The sequence below is a fragment of the Urocitellus parryii genome, chromosome 5 (genome assembly GCF_045843805.1).
Source record: "Urocitellus parryii isolate mUroPar1 chromosome 5, mUroPar1.hap1, whole genome shotgun sequence".
Lineage (NCBI taxonomy): Eukaryota > Metazoa > Chordata > Mammalia > Rodentia > Sciuridae > Urocitellus > Urocitellus parryii.
The window spans coordinates 87,451,058-87,473,489 of NC_135535.1; the positions used below are offsets into that span (position 1 = coordinate 87,451,058).

General features: G+C 33.6%; 1 protein-coding gene across 3 annotated transcripts in view; it reads left to right on the forward strand.

Moving 5' to 3' along the window:
• The window catches only part of Sox5 (SRY-box transcription factor 5), a 329,602-nt gene that overhangs the window by 251,723 nt on the left and 55,447 nt on the right, over positions 1-22,432 (forward strand). For all 3 annotated transcript variants that reach the window (XM_077798717.1, XM_026392331.2, XM_026392329.2), the window contains exon 8: positions 11,930-12,076. In XM_077798717.1, coding sequence (XP_077654843.1) covers positions 11,930-12,076 — 147 coding nt within the window. The remainder of the gene's footprint in view (positions 1-11,929; positions 12,077-22,432) is intronic.

Consider the following 22,432-nt stretch of genomic DNA (forward strand, 5'->3'; position numbering starts at 1 on the left):
TTTTTTTTTTTCCTTTGGGACTCAGTGTCCTCCTCCATGAAATAAAAACAACACCCATTTCCTAAAGTTGTTGAGAAGGTTCCCAAAGTAACACATAAGTGTGGCACACTGTGTTCTGTAAACTTTAGCTATTGTGATTATCATCACTGCTGTCCATCATTCCACATCCAGATTTTAGACTTATTTAACTTAAATTTTATATTTAAAAATCCAACAATAATATTAATATGCAATTTCTTTATCTTCAAGGTTTGGGAGAAGAGAGGGAAAAGTAAGAAGGAATCCAGAGTAGAAAATTCTTTTTTTTTTTTTAAATTTTAACCATTCATGTTTTCTATTTGTACTAGCAGTGAAACAAACTAGCAATCAAAAACAAGTCTTGAGCAGATATGTGCCTTTTTCATGGAGGATAGACTTCTACCAGTGATTCAAGAAGTCTTCCAACTTTGAAGCCTTTCACCCTTGGTCTTGGAAACTGTCAATATTGAGTCAAAGGGAAATCTCTTTTTCCGTTGGCCTGCAGGTAGGGGAATTCCATCTCTATCCCACTGCAGCAAAGGGAGATGAATTCATCACCAAGAACTGAAATTTGAAAATAATTTCCCCATAGGAACATTGCTACCCATATGAAAAGTTTACTTGACATGCAAAAGAAAGGAAAATTTCAGTTATTCAGATTTCTGATACTACTAGTTGATTAACCTTTGACAAGTTATTCAACCACTCTGAGCTCTCATCTTCCCCATGGAACATACAGAATTACTATGGCAGTTCCTGAGATAGCATGCAAAACTTCTAGTGGAGAGATTGGCATATCGTAGTCACACCAAAGTCATAGTTCTTATACTTTTCTCACCCCGGATGTGCCAAGTATTTTCAAGCAACGAACAAATATGCCTTCTGGAAGTGAGTATGTTTTTATAACATACTAGATAATATACAGTCTGATTTAGTATGAACTGACACTCAAGTTCTCTTCATAGTAAATTAGAATGATATTTTTAAATGATTTGATTACTATCATCCCCCTGCACTATCTATTGGGATAAAATAAACAATGCTTTCATACTTATGAACCTAGTCAAAGAGGAGCATTTACTTTGAATATCTTTCTGCTAAATCCCTGTATTAAATAATGAATATTTGTGACAATAGATTTTTGTTTCCTCCTGGTGAACAAGCAATTGTCTTCTTTTTGTGATTTTGAAAGGAAATTCAGCAGTATTTTCCACCCTAAATTAAACTAATTAAAGATATAAGTATAGTCACTGATATATAAAGAGATTTGAAGAACCTTTCAGACAGTATCCTCCTTACCTTGCCAAATGGAGATGTGTTTACTGGTTGGTGACCTCGGGAATAGTTGCAGAGCGCTCATCCTCCCTCGGTAATGAACAGCAAGTCTGGAGCGGCATAAAAAGGGTCAATCGAATAGGTCATACATCATATGGAGAGGCAGATGTTGGAACATATTGTAATGGATTACTGTGCAGTACATGAAGATGGCTTGTGGAGTGGAAAAACCGGGAGGGAGGGAGGGAAAGACAGATAAACTATCAGTTGGTGTTTTCTTGCGTGACTCTCACAAAATATATCTGGTTCTTTAAGGAACTGCTTCGATTATAAAAGTCAAAATGTGTTTTCCTAGCTGTTCAAGATTTATTAGCATAGAATGAAATGAAGAAAAGCCTCTAGAAAGCCAGTTCATTTGAAGTGCCTCCTTATAGGCTTCAGTATCTGCAGTGTGACAGAAACAGCGTGACAGTGTCTTACCTGTGAAAAAAGGTCTTAAGATCTAAGTAAGTTCAAATGTGTCTTTAATTTTTAGCAGGATGCCATCCTCACACCCTCACAGCACTCCACCCCTATTGATAGCTCTGTATTCCATCCAAGTATCACACCTAGGAAATGGAATATGGAAAAGACTAGTGAAGATGGTCTACGTATTATTAAAACTTAGTGATAATAGTTTTGTACCTTAATAATATTACAACTTCCATGCATGGATTCAGTGTGGCTTTTTAATAGTAAAACTTTACCATGGGCAGACAGGATAATTTACTTTTGTCTCCCAGCTTTCCTTGGATGTACCTGCCAGGGGGAATACTTTTAAGAAGAACTAGGTTAAAATAATAGTAGTTTCTACTGTGGAGCCCCTACCAGCAAGCCCATTACTGCCTCAGACATGTTGCTCAAGTGGCTCCCCTGTTTCTGCTGAAGGAAGCACATTTCTGAAGTTGGTAACACTGCCTTTCCCCTTGTGGCTTGTCCTCATGCCATCTTGAACTCTCCCCTGATGACACTATTGACTGCTTATCTTCAGGGGGCTTTGTCCACTCACATCACTTCCTTACACCATCTGATGCTGAAACGCTTATATTCCAACTGCACTGATTTTTTAAAATTTTGCTTCCTCAATGTAATGACCATTAGCTCTCCTTAATATGGACAAATTTCTTGGAATAAGTCTGAGTTCCCTTGCTGTTTCAGTTTAATACATTTTTTCTCCAGTTTGTTTAGGATTGATATCCATATACAAAAATCCTGGATCTCTCACATGTGTACTCACAGCTCCTTCTCCCAGTGACTCGAGTCCCTAATATATTCCAATTGTCACTCTCTTCAGGATGAATTCTTACCCCATGAGACTAAATGAAAACCCTTCCCACCTTCCCCCAATCTCTTTTCCCTAAGCGTGTGTGAGAGCTGGTGAAGTAGCAGCAGAAGTGATTCACTTCTCCAGTCCCCATTTATTTCCATGGCTTAAGGACCTAGAAGATTTGGAGAGAGCTTTCCTGTCTCCTCCCTAACCTTGTCACTTTCGCCCTCCCATAGGCTTGACTAAGAGTATCTATCCTAAAAGTTGACTGTCAGCCTGAACGTTACAGTCTTCAAGATTTCCAGGAGTAATCTTAGTGGCTAATGATAGGCATCAACTTTCAGAGGCCTATCTCCATGGGCACTCATTCTTTGATGGGTGCAAGAGCATTCTACTCTTTGCAGCTCACTTCACTTTTCTCTTCCCCATTAGGATATTGAAAATTAAAAGTTAAAAATTAGTTATTATATGAGCATTTAAAATGATTCAAGAGGAAACTATTTGTATTACTCTTATCCTATTTTATTATTATTATGAATCTTTTGAGAATAGCTATACCCTGCTATTAAACTGAACCCTTATGCACAGCCTCCCTGAAAGTCTGAATTAAATTCAGATACATAAAAATTAGTTTAATTTAATGCAGCCCAATTTGTACAAAAACAAAAAAGAAAAAAAGAACAAAAGATCTGGATATAGTTTACCAAAGACATAGGAATGCCTAATAAGCACATGAAATGATACTAAGTGTCATCACAGAAATGCAATTTGAAGCTAGAGTAAGACACCATTTCATACCTACTAGAATAGTTATAATTAAAAAGACAGTACCTTGTGTTGATGAGAAGGTAGAGTAATTGGAACCCTCATACCTTGCAATGGAATGTAAAATAGCTTGGCCAATTTGGAAAGTTTGGCAATTTCTTTAGAAAGCAAACATGAACTTACTTATGACTCATATGTATATATGAGTAAGCAGATCCAATATTAGTAATTGTATAGCCAAGAGAAACAAAATCACAGAAAGGCTTGCACCGGAATGTTTATAGCAGGATTATTCATGACAGTCAAAATTAGGAATAACCCAAGTGTCCATCAGTTGCAAGCAGGTAATAAGTGTGATAATATTCTTGCAAAGGAATATAGTATTTAGCAATATAGTGGAATGGACTACTGCTAATAAAAGTAATAACACATCAAAAATGTACTAAGTGAAAGAAGTCAGGCTGTCTTTAGTTTCTTCTAGCTTTGCCCCAATAGTGCTATTATTTTAAAAATAATAATAGATGACAGCACACACATTGCAAAGTAGATTGACCTCACAGATGGCCTGAAAGTAGTAGAAGGGACCTATACTTAGATTTTAAAATGGGAAAAGAGGGTCTCTTAAGAAAAGTTCTTCTATTATGTACAGAAAAAAATGTTAAATGCTTATGGGGATTTTTATTTTTGGTTTATTTAAAGAATAACTCAGATGTTCCATCCTGTTGGAATATTCCTCCATTATAGCGTCATTCTGCACTTAATTGAGGCCTCAAAGGTAGTAAGGCAGCTGCCATGTTGCCCCCATCTCAGAAGTTCCTTGCAAGTCAGTCAGTCATGAAGAACTGAGCCCATCCTGGGCAGAAGCTACTGGGAGTGGGAAGAAAAGCAACACAGATATAGCCCCAAATTTGTTCTTCCTGTGCCACCATATTTTAACAGGAAGCTGCAAGGAAACAAAGAATTTTGAATTTAAACACATCCCTCCAGATCATTGTGTGTGTGTATGTGTGTGTATATGTGTGTGTATGTATGTAAAATAAGCCCTACCCCCAATCCCTGGAAACTTCCAATCTACCTTCTATCTATTAATTTGACTATTCTAGGTACTTTACATGAGTAGAATCATACAACAGTTGTCACTTTGCCACTGCTTGTTTGACATGGCTTATTATCTTTAAGATTCAGCCATGTCATGGCATGTGTTGGAATTTCCTTCTTTACTAAGGATGAATAACATTCCACTCTATATATGTACCACATTTTGTTTATCTATTCATCTGTCAAGGTATGCTGGGGTTGTTTCTGCATTTAGGCTATTGGTACTAATGCTACCAGGAACATGGTTGTACCTATATCTTTTTGAGATCCTGCTTTTGATCCTTTTTGGTATATAACCAGAGTGGAATTGCTGGGTCGTATACAAATTCTATTTAATTTTCCAAGGAACCGTCTTACTATTTTCCACAGCGGAAGCAGCATGTTACATTCCTATCAACAACACATGGAGTTCCAGTTTCATACATCCTTGCCAACATTTGCAATTTTCTGTTTTTTAATAGTAGCCATCCTAATGGTTATGATGTGGTTTCTCATGTGCTTTTTAACTTGCATCCACGTCATTTTGATGGTATATTTGTCAAGACAGGAGAGTAGAATATCTTCTATTACCCTATTCATTAGCTTGATACATAAATTGTAAAATTTTATATATTTGGCACATGATATTCTATTTGCCCTTTTGCCCTGATATTCAGGAAATTTAAGGCAGATGCTGTTTTAAGGCAACACACTTGAAGAACATAGAAAGGAAATGCTGACGGTGTCAGGGAAAGTCCATATTTAAACTATAGTTGCTCTGATAATTTTCTACAAAGAAACATTATGAAAAATAATGTGCAAAGCAAATTTATTCACATTGAAACATGCTGATATGTTTTGAAAGATTTTCTCCAGTACATTAGTTTCTCTTTAAACTCCACATTTAAGTTACATTAAGAAGCTGAAATTAAGCTATAAAGATAACACTTATGGAGCCTTGAAATTGCCTTCTGAATTTTTTTCCTCACAAAGGCTATTTCCTGTTCTTTCCCTTAAAAGGGGGAAAAGAAAGAAAGAAAAATAAGTAGTTTTCCAACATATCACGTTTAACATATATCTTTTCAGGTTTTGTTTAAACTTTAAAAGCACATATTTTACTATTTTAAAAATAATAATAGATGAAAGCACACACATTTTTAAAATATGCATTCCAAATACTTAACATGTTGACTATATATTAACTTTTACTGTCGAATTTCAGTCCCTGGGCTGACAAAACTAAGTATGAAAGTCAGATCTTTCATATTTGTATATTTGAACTACAAAATGCTATTAATCAGGAAAATTTTAACTCTGTACAGTTCTTTTTTGAGAATTTAAGTCTACATGTTTGCTTATGTGAAAGTCTGGAAGTAATTGTTTTTGAGGCAGGAATTCCTTGATTACTAAGGATGACAAAGAGCTACAACTTTATTCTTATGCCTACTTAAATTCTTGGGGAGAATTAAAATAACCTCATTGCCCTCATTTAAATAAATATAAGGTTTATAAAATGATTTTATATTCGGTTATGGCATACCTCTTGTTTTGTTTTATGTATTGGTGCTTGATGAAAGATTTCATTTGGAGAACAAGGTTCTGATCATAAAATAAACGATTCATTCATCATAAAAAAATATTAAGTGGTTATATGGTCTTGCACTCTCCATTCTGATAATGACAATGTGAAAATTCACAAATCATCTACAGTATGTTTTATCATATACTATTTGAAAAAAATGAGTTTTTCAGTTATAATCGTGATGTTCTTTTTTCCCCCGTCTCTCTTCAAATGTTTTTTGTACCCAAGTTCCTAGTAATGTGTTGAACTTGTTGACTTGAGGAGGAGAAATGTAGAGAGGAAAAAAAGGTAGAAAAAAGGTAGGGAGAGTATGATGGCATAACTTAGTGTCTTCACAATAGGGAAGGTTTGTCTTCACCTCCTAATCTAAACCTGAAGTAGGGAAAGACAGTTGGATCAAACCAAACCTTGTTACATACTATTGGTTACCATAAATGACTGAATATAGGGTCATCTCTATCTCCTGTACCTTTTATGCAGACTTCCCATGTACACAAAAGGAAGGCCTGATAATTTATCATAATTAAAATTAAAAAATTAAAACTCCAGCTATCCCAGTACTAGGTATATATTCAAAAGAAATGAAATCAACATGATGAAAGGATATATGCACTTTCAAAGTTACTGCAGTGTCCATAACCAAGATATGGAACCAGACAAATTCTTCATCACTAGTTGAGTGGGTAAAAAAAAAATGAGGTATGTGTATATAATGGAATACTATTCAGCCTTTAAAAAAAAAAAAAGGAGATCCTGTCATTTATGACAACATGGATAGAGCCAGAGGACATCATAAGCCAGGCACTAAAGGACACATGAGATCACTTTTATATGGGAATCTGAAAAAGTTTAATTCACAGAAATAGAAAATAGAATGATAACTACCAGGATCTGGTGGGTGGGAAGAGTTGGAGATGTGTTGATTAATGAATAAAAATATAAATAGAAAATTAAGCTTTGCACTAAGAGAACCTGTTCTTTTTTCTCAAAGAACAACTACTACCTACTAACAACCATAGTTCTTACTATATGCTTTTTACTCTCTAAGTAATAAATATTTTATATTCAACAACTAAATAATGTATATTCCCTTCTTAGGAAGAAGGCATTTTTCATTTTTTTCCAAAATATTTAAGAATATCTATATGCTTATACTCTTGGTTTCATTATCTTTTGAAAAGTAATGAACTTTAAAAACTAATCTCCACCCATTTCTTTCCATCCATATTTCCAAAGTGATTTATTTAGATATTGTTATGACTATGAGGAGTATATTAGAATATCTTGTGTTCTTATCCTCAGATTTATTTATTAAGTCATGTTTATTTGCCCTCTTAAGTAAACAAAATGAATGAATCAAAGTGAATGTTATCACCACAGAGTCTTTCTTTCTAATTCCCAAGAAGTAGAAGTGCATCAAATTCCTTCCAGAATTTTAGTTTCATGCATAACCATTATCATTATCTGAATTAACTACTTGTGCACAAGAGATCTGTATTTGTTAATAATAAATGCTATTATTTTACACAGTCCATTTTTGCCTTTATTCAATTCTACTTGTCCTTGTATTTACTATTTTCTGAAAAAGCATTGAAGGATAGGGATGTAATCCCTGCCTTCAAGGAGTTTACTAGTCAGTTAATGGTTTGGGGCAACAAATCATGATAGATATTTTTGTCAGTACTTAATGTTTTGAATCCAAATACTCCAGATGGCAGTTAGACACTAGGCTAGTAGCCAATGGCAGAAGCTGTGTTTCTAGCAATTTGGGGAAAATACGCTATTAGGAAGAAGTGGCAGAAATTTACTATCTGTATGAATTAAGGCAGTCACTCAGCTTAGAAATTGAATGGGCTGTTTCATGAAGTTTCTTCACTCTGAGCACTGAAAAGGTCTTGCTTAGCATGTGCAAGTAAAGCAAGCATTTTCACAAGAAGTTTCTATCTAACTACTGTATATAACTGTGGCATAAAAGCCATGTTGTCCAAAAAACAATTGTATTTTTTTTTTTCAAAATAGCAACATTTAGTCATTATATTTTCAAATATCTGTTATTTATCTTCCCATTAGACATTTTTGGGTCCAATATTGGACCATAACAGCTCATCAGAAAGAATGCCTATAAATGAAATGCCCAATAGTGCTTGGTGCACATGATAGTGAATTATAAAAAAAAATAATCATTAGGCTTGGCTCTGATAGACACAATTTAAGCTAATGTTGTTGTAAGTAGAGAACATCATATTATTCAAACTTGAAAAAGCATTTGGGGCTGGGGACATATTTCAGTTTCTAATATGCATCAAACCTTGGGTTGAATTTCCCAGTGCTAAATTTCTTCCTTAAAAAATAAAAAAAAAAGAAGAAGAAAAGAAAAGTTCAATAAATTTAATGAGCTATACTTTAGGGGAAGTACATGACTGACTGGCTCCAGCACTTTTACTACCACAATGCAGGATTATGGGGAAACTTCTCTGCATAAATCAGTCCCTCCTTTTCTGAAAAGAAATAGTTATGTGTTTTGATTATCTTACAAAGAATATATGATAGACAATTACTCACATATGTACAAAATGAAGGTATTTTATATATTAAATTATTCATCTCATTCCAGTGTTTCTTGTTTCTTTCCCCTGTTATTTGGAGATATTTATGTGTCTGCTGTACTATGACTTAATTTTTTTTTCTAATCTTCTTTTTCATAATAGTTAGGTTAACTAAGTTCTTATGATCAATATTATCACTTCTAAATTTTTAAAACCTCATAGCTGATATCCCTGCCTAATTAAACACATCATGTATGTGTTACTCCCATCCTGTGGCTTTCTCTTACCTCTATTTTTAATTTAAACCCTGCCCTGCATTTCAAGGGCTTCCATGGATGAACTTCCTTAGCCTGCAGACACAGTGCTGTTTTGCATTCCAGAATGTGCATTCAAATGCATTCCCTTTCTTTCCTACCACTCACTGTTCCACACCATCCTCTATAATACCTTGTTAACAATTATGTTGTTCAGCATCTTTCTTTAAATTGTATACATTTATTTTTTAGAACACAAATCTGGTTAACATCTTTCTTTTGACTATCGCTGATGAAACCCAAAGATTAAATATAAGGTTAATTAATTAAATTAATTTTTTTAACCCAACACAGACAATTTGGGATACACTAAAGTTAGAAGGCTGAGCTGAACTTTGTGTTTAAACAGACTAAGAGTCTTTTATCCTTACAGGATACCTTGACTCTTACCCTGAAACTAATGTTAGAATTTTTTTGTGATCTCTAAAATACTCCAACCCTGGTAAGAATTAAATTTTGGGTTTTTATATTACTTAACATATCATATTCTTATTCCCTCTCTTTATCATCTTCCCCACAACTCCTTCAGACAATGATTTTTTTTTTTTTTAAAAAAAGGAAACAATCACACAGGATTAGGTGGAATCTGTTTGTTGATTATCATTTCATGTCTCCCTGGTGCTCAGTGTTCATAAGCATGTTTTATGTCTGTGAACCTATAAGCAGCTCTCATTTTTATCTTAGATAGTACCACAACCTACATCTTTGTCTTTTCAGTATTTTTGCTCCCTCAGGGACCATTGTTTCTTCTTATAATAGAACAGTTAAAAAGACAGAGCTCTGCAAGACAGATCTGAATTCTCATCCAGCTGTAAACCACACAATCTTTGTGTCCATTTCACTTCAAAAAGCATTTTTTAGGACAACCAAACTCAGATTAAACCTGATGGTTTTTATTAAAGGATAAAAATAATTCATTTATTTGATTAAGAGAATAAAGTAGATTTTTTAATTCAAACATGCGCCATCTTCAACCTTTAAGTTCAATAAAATGTTTGAGAGTATTTATACCCTTTTTAAAATATTTTTTGAAGTTGTAAATCTGACTATAGTGATTTATACTTAATTATTTAATATGGGTAATTAATCAAGTTGTTTAATTATCTAAATAACAGAATAATTTTCAATATTATGAAGTAATTCTTTAAGAAACAAAATTAAAATTTGAATAGCTGTATTGTTCACATTATTCATTTTACCTACAGATATTTAAGACATGTCAGATTTCCTATTCTGAAACAATCTCAGTTTTGTTGTGCCTAGGCAGAAATAGGTATTGTTTCCTGTAGTAATAATACCCAGTGGATTTATATTTTTAAAGACAAGAGCACAATATACAATAAAATATGAAATTTACATAGCATAATATTGTTATTTAGCTCATCTGTTAATATACATATATTTTTAATATTACGTATCAGCTGGGCATATTTTAAATTTGAATTTAATATTCTAAATGATTTTATAAGTGGTTCAGAATGATGACAGAAAAAACTGCTTTTCTAAGTACAAAATGGATACATTTTTTAACACAAGTGTGGAAAATGCTTCAATTCTGATCGTTGTTTTTTAAATAGTAAACTCTCATCATATTTAAAGTGAATGATCCTTTTACTCTTTATATAAGTGAAGATTTAACAATTTAATTTTATCCTTTCTTCTGATAAAAATATAAATAATATAGTTTTTCTAACACAAGATAACTTTATAGGGACAATCATTGTTGATAATCTAAATATATTCACTAAAGTTGTTCATTCTTTCTCTGGAATTTGTATCTTTCATCGCTTTGCATTAAAAAAGGTATTATTTTATTAATGATTTTAATTTTCTATTTTCATCTATATCATAGTATCTGGAAACAGCAATGTGTGTTTTCATGAAAATATGTACTGTTTTCAGTTTTCCTTTGTAGAGAGACCCCATTTATCAGGACCTATGGCCTATCTTGAACAAGTTTATCCTTTGAAATTTCTCTTTCAGGAAAAAAAATATCAAGATAATCCAGAGAACCATTCCACAGGACTTTTGCTTGAGAGCTTTTTACTTTAGCATCAATCACTTCATAACAGAAATGCTACCTTGCATAGTAAAAGCTATTTACTCTCAAGACAAATGGAAAATAGGATATGTATATACACAAATATAAAGTTTCATTATTGCTTTCTCCTCCAGATTGTTAAAATGTTTATGAAGTGTTGAATGAAGATGAAAAGAGTATTAATCTTAACATCTAATATTATTATTTCAATGTAAAACAACTTCCTTTGTTTTAGGTTACTTTACCATATGGTTGTTATTATAAAATAAAAATTTTCTTTCTAATTTATTAATGACTTGTTAAAGAATGTTTTCTATGTTACTTAATAAAAATTATTAAGTGATAGCTTAGTGGGAGAGTGTATGTTTTAGGCAATCTTCTGTAAAACCCTAATCCTCAAGATAATTTTGAGAGTTGTCTGTGTTTATATTGTGAAGTAAAGTGAACTTCTGGCAAGAATCCAGTTAATTTTTATCAATGTAGGTAGACTGACCAGATAACGTTCTTCAAATACTCTCCTCTGATTCCCACTGAATGCCTATTTTGTATTCCTATGCAACTCATGCTCAGAAAAATTGTTATAGGTACCCATTTCAACAAGTCAAAGAAAGAGATACATAGGGATTGAACCAACATGGATAGTAAGAAAACTATGTGTACATGAAGCTGCATTCTTTTGTAATATACTGCGTGAATTTAAAGGACCGAAGTAGCTCTTGACCGAATAATGTGATATACTTGCCTCCTATAGACATTGGAAAAGAGTTAATATAGATTTGCTCTGAGGCCCTGAACATACTGACAGAGATTCCATCTATGTGGTATCTGTCATTCCTCCCCTAAGATGTTAGTCATTAAGTTGAGATGATAGCTACTTTCCTTAAGTATTTCAGGATCTAAACAAGAATACCTAGAGAAAAAATAACACATCTGAGTATGAGTAATTTCTGAAAGGTGCATTATTTATTATTGATTAGTCTTTTTCTCTCTCTTCTACTTCTGTAGCAGTTATATGCTGCCCAGCTAGCTGCAATGCAGGTGTCTCCAGGAGGAAAGCTCCCAGGCATACCCCAAGGCAACCTTGGTGCTGCTGTATCTCCTACCAGCATCCATACAGACAAGAGCACAAACAGCCCGCCACCCAAAAGCAAGGTACCTTTTTGAAGCTTCCTATGTTGCCACTTAAAGAGTTTTGCTTTTCATTCAGTGGTATTTGCTGAAGATCTATTATCTATTATATGACAGCAAACTGTGTACATGGAGGTAAGAGTCTAACAGGAGTAATAAGTATACATGCAAATTTACATAAACGCACTGAGTAATTCATTTGTTCAACTAATCAGCAAACACATGCAGACAAGTATAATAAAAATGTGATAAATAAATTATACAATAATTTATCAGATAAGTATTCTATGCTCAAGGGACTTACAGTCTTATAAAGTAGATACATATAAAAATAGCCAACTAGCTGTATTCAATGATGAGAAATAATACATTTTATAAAGACATAGACAGATAAGGCACATTGAAAGTTATTAGGAAGAAGAGATTAACTTCACTGAGAAGTGAAGTGTTTGCCAGAGAAAGAGGAACTGAAATAGATCTTAAAGTATGAGTAGGATTAGGACATATGGAGTGTTTTTTTAAAAATATCAATAACTGTTATAATGTGGTATGGTATAGATGTAATTTTAGATATGTCACCCATCCACTGAGATTATCATGTAAAGAAGCAAAGATAATAATAGTATTAGAAGTAAGACTATTTAGAAGCAGTTTTGGTTTTGCAGTTAAGAAGCATGTGGAACACATGGAAGGAGACTGGGAAAGTTCATGTAGTGTATGTTTCAGCTTAAACAGAGAAAGAAGCAGAAAAAATTGATTCAAAATGCTTTTTATTTTAAACCTTACATATATGATATTGTATGAATAAATTAAGCTTTCTGTGAACAATATAAGAGTGACAGTTAAATAGTATTCCATGAAACTACTCAGGAAAAATAACTGCAAATTTTTGACCATGTTAGAAAATAGGAAATGAAACACTAACAACAGTTAATTTACCCCAAAATTAAATTTTCTGAACAATGTAGAAAATTGCTTCTGATCTCCTTTCCATGGATGGAAATGATGAAATACATCAAGAGTAACAGGGTAAGAGTAGTTACAACAGTGGAAGGGAACACAGAGGAGAGGAGTAGAAAATATCAAAAGAGAAATATATAACAGCTTATTTTTAAAAAATTCTTTCTCCAAAAACTTGGCAACTCCTCTAGGATGTATTTCCCAGTTACATACTATTCCAGAGGGAATTGGGAATGAAAAAGGGATCGATGGACTGGGAAAGGTCACTCCAGCATCTACCTTCCCATAAATTCCAAGTCCTTTTCTATATAATTAAGAGAAAATCACATTAAGAGTGTAACTTAACCTGGATAGAGACCTTAGCCCATGATTCCCAGTAATATGTGTAAATACATAGCAAAAAATATTGTACACCCTGCAGTGACATTAGGGAATACACATAAGCCACGTTTAAGGTCTGTTTCGGCTGTTTAATGGACCTTGCATGTTCTGTGCTTAATGCGTGTCTAAGGTCTGGTCTGCTTTTCTTTATAATCACAGCAGCATGTAAATTTTTAAAACTCAGTAATAATTATTTATTGAACAAAATTTAATTTTAAAGCAGAGATATTTTGGTGTCTCCATGGACCAGCAGTTTTAATGTATTCCATGTATAGGCTAACTTTGAGTAAATTAAATAGCTGTTACACCATAGTCCTTGTCATATGCAGATAGCTCTGTGAACTATTGTGTTCTGTTTTTATTCCCTTAATTTACTTGTGTGATTTCACATCATGTTTCACTATTATGCATTGTATGAGGATGCTTCATTTTAGGATTTTAGGATCCATAGTTCAATTTTAAATAGCTGATGGGTTAAACGTTTTGTCCTTAATATCTACTCACTAAATCACTTTTACAAATAATCACAAAGCTTTTGATGCCAGTCTCATCTGTTTATGCTTTTATTCATTTATCTATTCATTCATTCATTCATTCAACCAGCCATGCAAATGCTTATTGAGCAATTTCTACAATGATACTTTTGTAGGTAATCCTGGCAAGTACAAAAGTGATCTGAGTTTTGCTTTGCCACTATTAGGAGTCTTCTTTATGAATTATATGGTTCTATATGCTCACAGAGCACTATAAACTCTGTGTAAAGGAGGCCAATTATTTTAGTAATGTTAAAATTCTGCCACATCTTATGATGTTATATACCTCTATTTATTTAATATTAGTAAAAACTAGTTAATAAAGTTCATTTAATATTAGTGAAAGAGTAGATTATATTTCTATTGTTATATATAATTTAAAATATATTTTGTCTTTTATCTTTGAAGTTCAGTTATTTTTTGAAATTAGCCTTCATGAGTTTTCTGTCATATAAAATTTAAGAAAAAAAACAGGTATTTTATTTCCTTCCATCTGCAATTGTAAAATACGTAAAGTTTAACAAAGTCTCTCTTTTTAAATGACAGTGACAATATAATAAAAATATGTCCTCCCCTTGCTCATTGTTCCTCCACCATAGTCTACAACCAATTTTATTGTCAGAAAAGATTTCATTATGTGCTTATGTTAGTTTAACTCTGCAGTAAAATGTAGTGAATTAAAAAATAGCCACAGAAACAAGTATCATGGTCACTTTAATGAAGAACATAGCAAAACAAAACAAAACAAAAATACAACTAGCAGTAAATAAATAACACCCATTACAATATAGGAATTTACTTTCTTGGTGCATAGAATTGACATTTACACATAGCATAGTAAACATTTTGACTTCACAGAGCTATTTCATTCATGTGTAATAGCTATCATTTATTATCATATTTATGTTTATAAACAATCAATTTTTAGTGGCTCAGGGTATTTGCTGTGTGTTTTATTGGCAAATTTCATGTTTATCTTACTATAAAATAGAATTATTTTATTTAAGGACTTTGTGTTTTCTATATACCTACCTGGCATAAACCAAATTGATGGTTTAGAATAAAAGATTTGCTGTTTAAGGCAATGGAATCATAAGTCGTAGCCAGGCAATGATGTAAGGATAATGATCTTATTGACGGCTGTCAAAATTCATACTGTGTTCTGAGTTTTACTGGCTGCCCATCTTCCTGGGTGTGCCTTTGCCTTTGAGTCACAACTCCAGAGAAGGACACAAACAAAACTTATTTGCAATTTGCAAAAAATGGAAGGGGGGAATCAAAAGGAGGGGGCTCCAAAAGACTGTAAAATTGTACAGCATGAGTCCTCTGATGCATGCTGTTTTCAATCTGCTGTGTGCCAGTTGGAGGCTCAGGGAGTGTGTGCGCGCGAGAGAAAGGATAATGCTGAGAAATGATAGAGTGGCTGTGACCTCCAAGCTCAGCCTGGAAATCCAAGACATTGATTTCACTTAGCATTCCTGCTGAGAAATCTGGCGGAGTTCAGTTGTAATAAAAGAACAAGATTCTGTTCTAATGGTAATGGCGTATGACAGACATATCACTTTGTCTGTCCTCAGCACCAGAGAGTGCAGAATTGGAGAAAGGTCACCTGACCTGCCTGTGGTGTTGTACAAGTGCTGTACTGAGCTTTGAACTGCCGACTAGGAACATAATTATTTATAATATTAAATGGTAAAGAAACCTTTAAGAGGACTCACAGTGAACTTCTAAATACTACACACAGGAATTGTATTCTGTAAGTGTGGAAAACAGGAAAAGAAATCTGGTCTATTCAAAAATTTGCATTTGAGAACAGGGCAGCCTTGCTTACTGACTTATATGTCCTTAAACTTACTGTCTGTGAACTATTTGCATTAATGCCTGATATATTATCATTGGTTAATTTCTTAATGCCTTGATTTCATTAGCCATGTGCCACATGTACATTTTTATCATCTAATTTGCTTTGATAGTATGATAGAGAATTAAGACCATCAGCATGTTTTTAAAATTTCTCAGCAGTTATAATTTTTCTAAATACATGGACACTTGTCTTCTTATCAGTCATTTAAATGTTCTCCTCTGGATCCCACTCCACAATTACATTTTTTTATTGAACAACTAAAGTAAATATATTTAGCTGTTGATGGAGATTCTCCTAGCTTGTGTGTCTTCACAGCCAAGTTGATGGCTAAGTATTGGTAAATAATAGTGAATGAAAGTATAACATCATGAACTTTTGTGCACAAGAAATGCTATGTAGAAAAGTTTACAAACAATCCTGCCCTGAAAATAAGGAAAATTAATTTAATGTATAATTGAGTAATATTTGGAGCTTGAATCCCATATATAATAATGTTGTTTTGAGTTGCTCAAATGCCCTAACAAGCATTTAAATTTGTTGTCAGTTTAAATTCTGGATGGACCAATATATTTTTGTATATAGCAACTGTCATATTTGTACCACATATTGTCTATTTAAAGATATTTTGCAAATTTTTTGCCATGTTGTAAGATCCTAGAAAGCCTTTGATTTGTGATAGTAAGTGATCTTTTCATACATTTGTTTTCTAATAAATTATTCTAAAAAAATAGAGCCAATATCATGTTTAAAGTAAATCAGAAGAAATGTATGCTATTTCATACAAGACTCCCATAATTGTTAGTTTTGAATAGCTTTATAATTTTTATGTTATCAAATCTTCCTATGTCCATAGCTGTGCTAAACATCTGAACTTCAATTTTTAAGTGATTTACTATTGTAAGAGTATAACCACCCCTTGGGAAAATTTGAAGGGCAACTTGTAAATCTACTGAATACCTCTTGGTATTCGATGGAAACCTATATATTGCCTGCAGCAACCAAGAACAGCTAGTGCGAAAAGCTGATGACTTGAGAGAATTCCTGGGTGCTTTTCTTTTAACCTTGCTGTGACCCTAGTCATACCCCTAGTCACAGTTGTGTCTCTATCAATGGCACGAACACACAGATTGTCCAAATCAATTTTTTTGTTCTTTTCAAATACTTCTGGCAGTGATGTTCCCATTTGCTCAGCAGTAGCACCTGGGAGTTATGACAAGGAAAAGAAATGTTTCTCTGACAAGCCAGAAATGGCCCCAACCAGCTGACCAGACACAATCAGATTGTTTCTGCTGCAATATCCTTATAAATATTGCCTCAGATTCAAGAGGAAGAGCTGGAACTTTTTGTTATCTGATCCACTTTCACAGGCACAGTAATGAAGATCTTTTCCGACTTGGTGGCCAGTGTTTGTCTTAGTAATATCAGTTGTGCCAATGACTCCTATCAGGCACCTATTTTATGCTGTAATGGACCAATCAGATAGTTTCATGCTATCATGATATGGATATCAAACATATCCATATACTCTGATCTTCAGGGTAGATTTCTGTAGTTTAATACTGTGAGTTACAAACTGGTATACATACAAGATTATTTAATGATATGCTGGGAGTGTGGGAAATCAGAGGATAATCAAAATTCAAATCTGTTCTAACAGATTTGGGAAATGAAGACATTTTTAGTAACTTGAGACAATGTTTTATAATGCCAAGTGAGACGAAAGGCAAAATACAAAAGCGCTTATACGATATAACAACAACCAATTCTACCACCACCAACGCAAAGTATAAAGGCAAATTATATTTAGTATTATAACAAAAGCACTCTTTAAAGACAAGAAAGACATCAAGGAAATTTCCTAAGTTTGAAAAGGACTAGCAAGTGCTAAGGGCACCACAGGAATATTTCCATGGTGAAAAGTTCAAAATGCAATGCTCAATATAACTTTAACCTCATTTTATATTTTTCATATTTCATCTGCCCATAAAAAATGTTGAGTAGTAGTAGTTTCTAGAAGTATTATTTCCAATGTGTAAAAGTCCTGAGACTACCACTGTTTGACTTATTCTTAGAGTTTTTCAGGTCAAAATCTCAAATAATCATTACTCATTGTGCAGGCTAGGATTGGTCTCTGAACACAGTGCCCCAAAGTAATCCTTAGTGCTGAAATAGTATATTAACAAAAGAGTAGCTATCATTAACCTCTGTATGTCAGTATCAAATAAAATCACTGATCCATTCTAAAACTGTTGGGCCTGATTATTTTTGCAGATCCCATTTCTCCTACAACTTCAGAACAGAATGAGATTAGCTTCAGCAGATTATGGCTGCATTGGAATTGGCCATTTCCTCTTCTTATGTTTTAAACACTGTCTGGCAAATCAATTAAATGCTAGAATGTCCCTATTACTTTGCTGTGCATAGCTGCTTTGTGCTTTATTGAATAGCTGTTGAACATCCCTTTCTCTGTATATCCATATCTGTGAAATAACTACTTTGTGAGCTTTGAAATGTGCTATGGATGTGCCATACTTAAGAGGTACATTCATTTGAGAAGAAAACACCCCATGGAGTTAAAACTGTAAATATGGCCATTATCAGCATCATCATCACTTCCTGGGTGGGACATATTTACAGTGGATGTAACATAGTTGCCCTCTCATTTTAAATAAAATAGTTTTCTTTTTGTAGTCCCATGTTTCTAAAGTGAAATATATTAATGAAGCGTTATCAACAGAACCCCCATGATGAGATTCCCCCTTCCCTTTTCATCTATATGCAGCTGATGGCAATCTCAGACAGGAAGGTACTTAACACAGGCTTTTCTGAGATCAGTGTTATCATATGTCCGAAAGGTCATTTGCCAATATGTTCTTATGATGTGGAAGAGGGTTGTTGGTCTCATTTGTATCATAAAAAAATGATAAAACAAAGAAACAGAATCATATAATCCAAGCACTAAATGAAAAGGCAAAATATACAGAGGGATTCAGGTAATGTCCTCTGAATCCCACTGGCCTAGTTTCTGGTATACTGATTTTATTTTGACAGGAAGCTGTCTCAAACACAGCATGATGAGCCATGTTAAAGCTTTTTAATAAACTGTGGGGAAAGAAGGGGATGTTGAACATATGCCTGCATAGGAAGACCCACAGAATCATATTTTGTAAGTGAAAGTTGCCCTTTAAAAATAGAGTTAACCCCAAGGAGATCCCCTGTCTAAAAAGCTGTATGTTTAAAACATTTTAATCTAAAATCCAGGCAGTCAAAACTCAAATCATTTAGGGAAGTAAGAAACAGAACCGTATAAAAGGATGCCACAGATAGGAGTGTGTCCTATAATCTCAGTGAACTGGACAGCGAAAAATGCTGAGTCATGAACATATCAGAGACAGAGAACACAGGAAGTGCACTCACCTATGGTTAGCTAGTTTTGGGGGAATTACAATTTCCGCTTCCTAAATCATACTTCAAAAGAGTTGAAATCCTCCACTCTTTATCCTAAATTGTTGACCAATTATTTGAGCTGTTGCTAACTGACCCTTTTCATCATCTTAGGCCTCACCAATTCAATGGAGAGTCAACATGAGACAAAGAGGACAGCTCAAAACTCAGAGTTGATTTTCCTTGTCAATGAAATATATGTTGCTTACAGTAAATTAAAAAAAAAATTAGGTGGGCTTTTTCACAGAGCTACTCTAACGTGTAAATTTCCTTTAAAATTGTTTCGTGTGATGGGAAAGAATGTATATGTATGCTTGCTTGTTAGATTTTCTTTGAAATTTCCTCTAGAGAGAAGAAAGATCTGTATTAATGTTTTTAAATGTTACCAAACAGAGCAGAAAGAAATCAATACAGAAATTCAACAGAGGTAGATGTGAGAGTTAAAAAACAGATATCAATTTAAACAAGACAGGTCCAAACTCAGTCTTCAAAAGTTTATGATTATTTAAAAATGTGTAAGATATTTTATTTATAGAATCATGGAAGATTAAATCAGAAGAAAGCCCAGAAGTGATTCAGTACAACGAACATTAACTCAGTCACAGGTGACTTTGCCTCTGCCTAGATTCCTACAATGACAGGGATCCCACCACTTTCTGAGAGGGCATTATTTTATTCAGAATAACAATGTCACAATGTTTTTATTTAAGTAAAGCTGTAACCAACTTTCCAGAATTTTATCTTGTTCCATTGAACAAGAATTAACAATTCTATTTGTTAGTTCTTGTTTAGTTCCCAGTGACAGAAGACTTACCCCAAACTGGGTTAAGCAAAAAGAAAGTGTATTTACTTATATTAAGATGAAAAAAAAAAATGTTTCAGATAAAATCACATGGAGTTGGTGTGTAATTATTACCTCTGTTCCTTACTCTGTTCTTCTCAAAGGACTGCCTCTCTTCAGTGTTCTGTAGCACCCTGTGCTTACACCTGCCATTCATTGATTCAACATGGATTAATTTATGCCCACCATGTACCAAGTTTAGCTAAAGGCAGTAGAACTACTGCTGTGAACAAAGTTGTTCAGTCTCTTAAGACTTTTCAGTTTAATGGGAAGAGACAAACTCTAAGCAATTAAACAAATCAATAGCTTTATATTTGGTAAGTGAAAAAAAATAAAACTTGGTAAAAGGTACAGAGTGCCAAGGACAAAGTACTAGGCCTTCTTGAGAAATAGTATTCAGGGAAGCCCTTTCTCTGGTTCAGTCCAGAAAAGGAAGACCTGCAGAGGTCTAAGAAAAGAATGTTCCCAAACTGGTGGATCAGCAACTGCAAAGTCCCTGATCTGGGAATGAGGCTTTGAATTCAAAGTTCAGAGGAAAAGCTAGATAACTGAAATGTAGTGGACATGAGGGGGAGGGAGTGTGATAAGGAATGAGGTTAGGAAATGAGAAGGACCAAATTGTACAAGATTTTCTCATGTAAAGGATTTGTTTAGAATACAATTCTTCCTTTGGAACATTCTGGAATATGTGCCCTAATGACATCCTTGAAGTTGCTGTTGGACAGAGAAGGCTGTCTAATTTGAAAATACCTATTAATTGACCACATCAGTGTTAGAGTCCTAGGACCTGAAGGTGGAAGTGGACAGCATAGAGTGATCATACAGCATAGAGTACTTAATGAGGGATATGATAGGGTACACAGACTGAAAGAGACAGTCACACACAGCTTAAGAAGGGCAGCAAGTAAAGACCATCAGGATGGATTTATCCTGGCATATTACCTGGCTGTTTTTATTTTTCAGATCCCCCTACTTATCAAGGATTTTTTTATTAATAATTTTTTTTAAGTACAATTGGTAGTACTTGTAACCATCCATATGAAACAAATTGTAAGGCCTGTTTCTTGGAGTTATTTTTCAGCATTAGTGACCCATGAGTATTGATGTTAAAACGTTCACCTTAAAAATTATAGTTGTTATATTCTAGTGCTTATTAAGAATTTGGGGACTCCTTTATTCCTTAATGTGTTTTGAGCAGGCTAACAAGCTGTACCAAAACAAACAAAACAAACAAGCAAACAAATAACCCTATGTTCTGATTAACTTGCTCTTTGATTTTGATACCTTTTAAATTTTCAATTTTTACACATAACTTATAATAACCCAGTATGCTTTCAAAAGATCTTCCAATTTCAACAGACTTCCAGCTACCTTTAAAAACAAATATCACTGGAAAATGCACTCCAATCTTAAAATAACTGAAGCAGGGTAGTTTTTCAATTATGAATAGCATTGTTTTTGTCCCTGGGATATTTTTGCAAACTCTCCTGAGTTGGATATTTACAGGGAACAGTTTTATTTCATTATCTTCTTCTGCCCATCTTTTTCTGTTTCTTCTATCATTCCTCCTTTTCCCTCTCCCTTCCTTCCTTCTTTCTTCTTTCCAGTTATAAGCTTTTTAAAAGTCACAACTCCTTTTATATAAGCATTCAATGTCACTCATTTAAACACAAGTACATACACACAAAAAAACTTCTGTAATGTTTCTGTAAAATATCAATAGATAAAAGAGATTATTTTCTTGTTTAATCTTTTTTCATTATATGACTTATTTAAGCATATACTTTCACGATGCACTTAATATTCAATTTATATTACTGATATTGATTTATACACAAAGATCTCTGAATATGCCTATTGTATTATTTTCCATAAAGTGAGACTATTTTTTTAGCTATACCTTTTTCACATTTACTGATGCACATAGCAATGTGGACATGACATTGCCGGCACAAAGTTCATTTAAGGAACCATAAAAACTATTTTAATACAGAGACTGTCCAAAAAGTTCTAAGATAATGAAGTTCTCCATTATCAATAATATAGTTTCCAATTATGCTAATAATCAACTGAAGAACACAGACATTCTTAATTATGATTTTTAAAACAAAGACCAGAAATTGTATGACTTGATTAGTATTAAATGTGTGTGAGGGGGAAATGTCTTCAGCAGACACTCAGTTAATGTTGCAATTTGCATGGACTGTGAATTTAGGGTCTGCTTAATATGATCAGAGGAATTTGCAAGCACATATCCTTTATCTCATATATCATATGATTTGAGAATATAGAAACACGATACATTTACAATATAGAATGAGTCCTTTATTTTTTGGAAATAGGGAATAATATTAAAA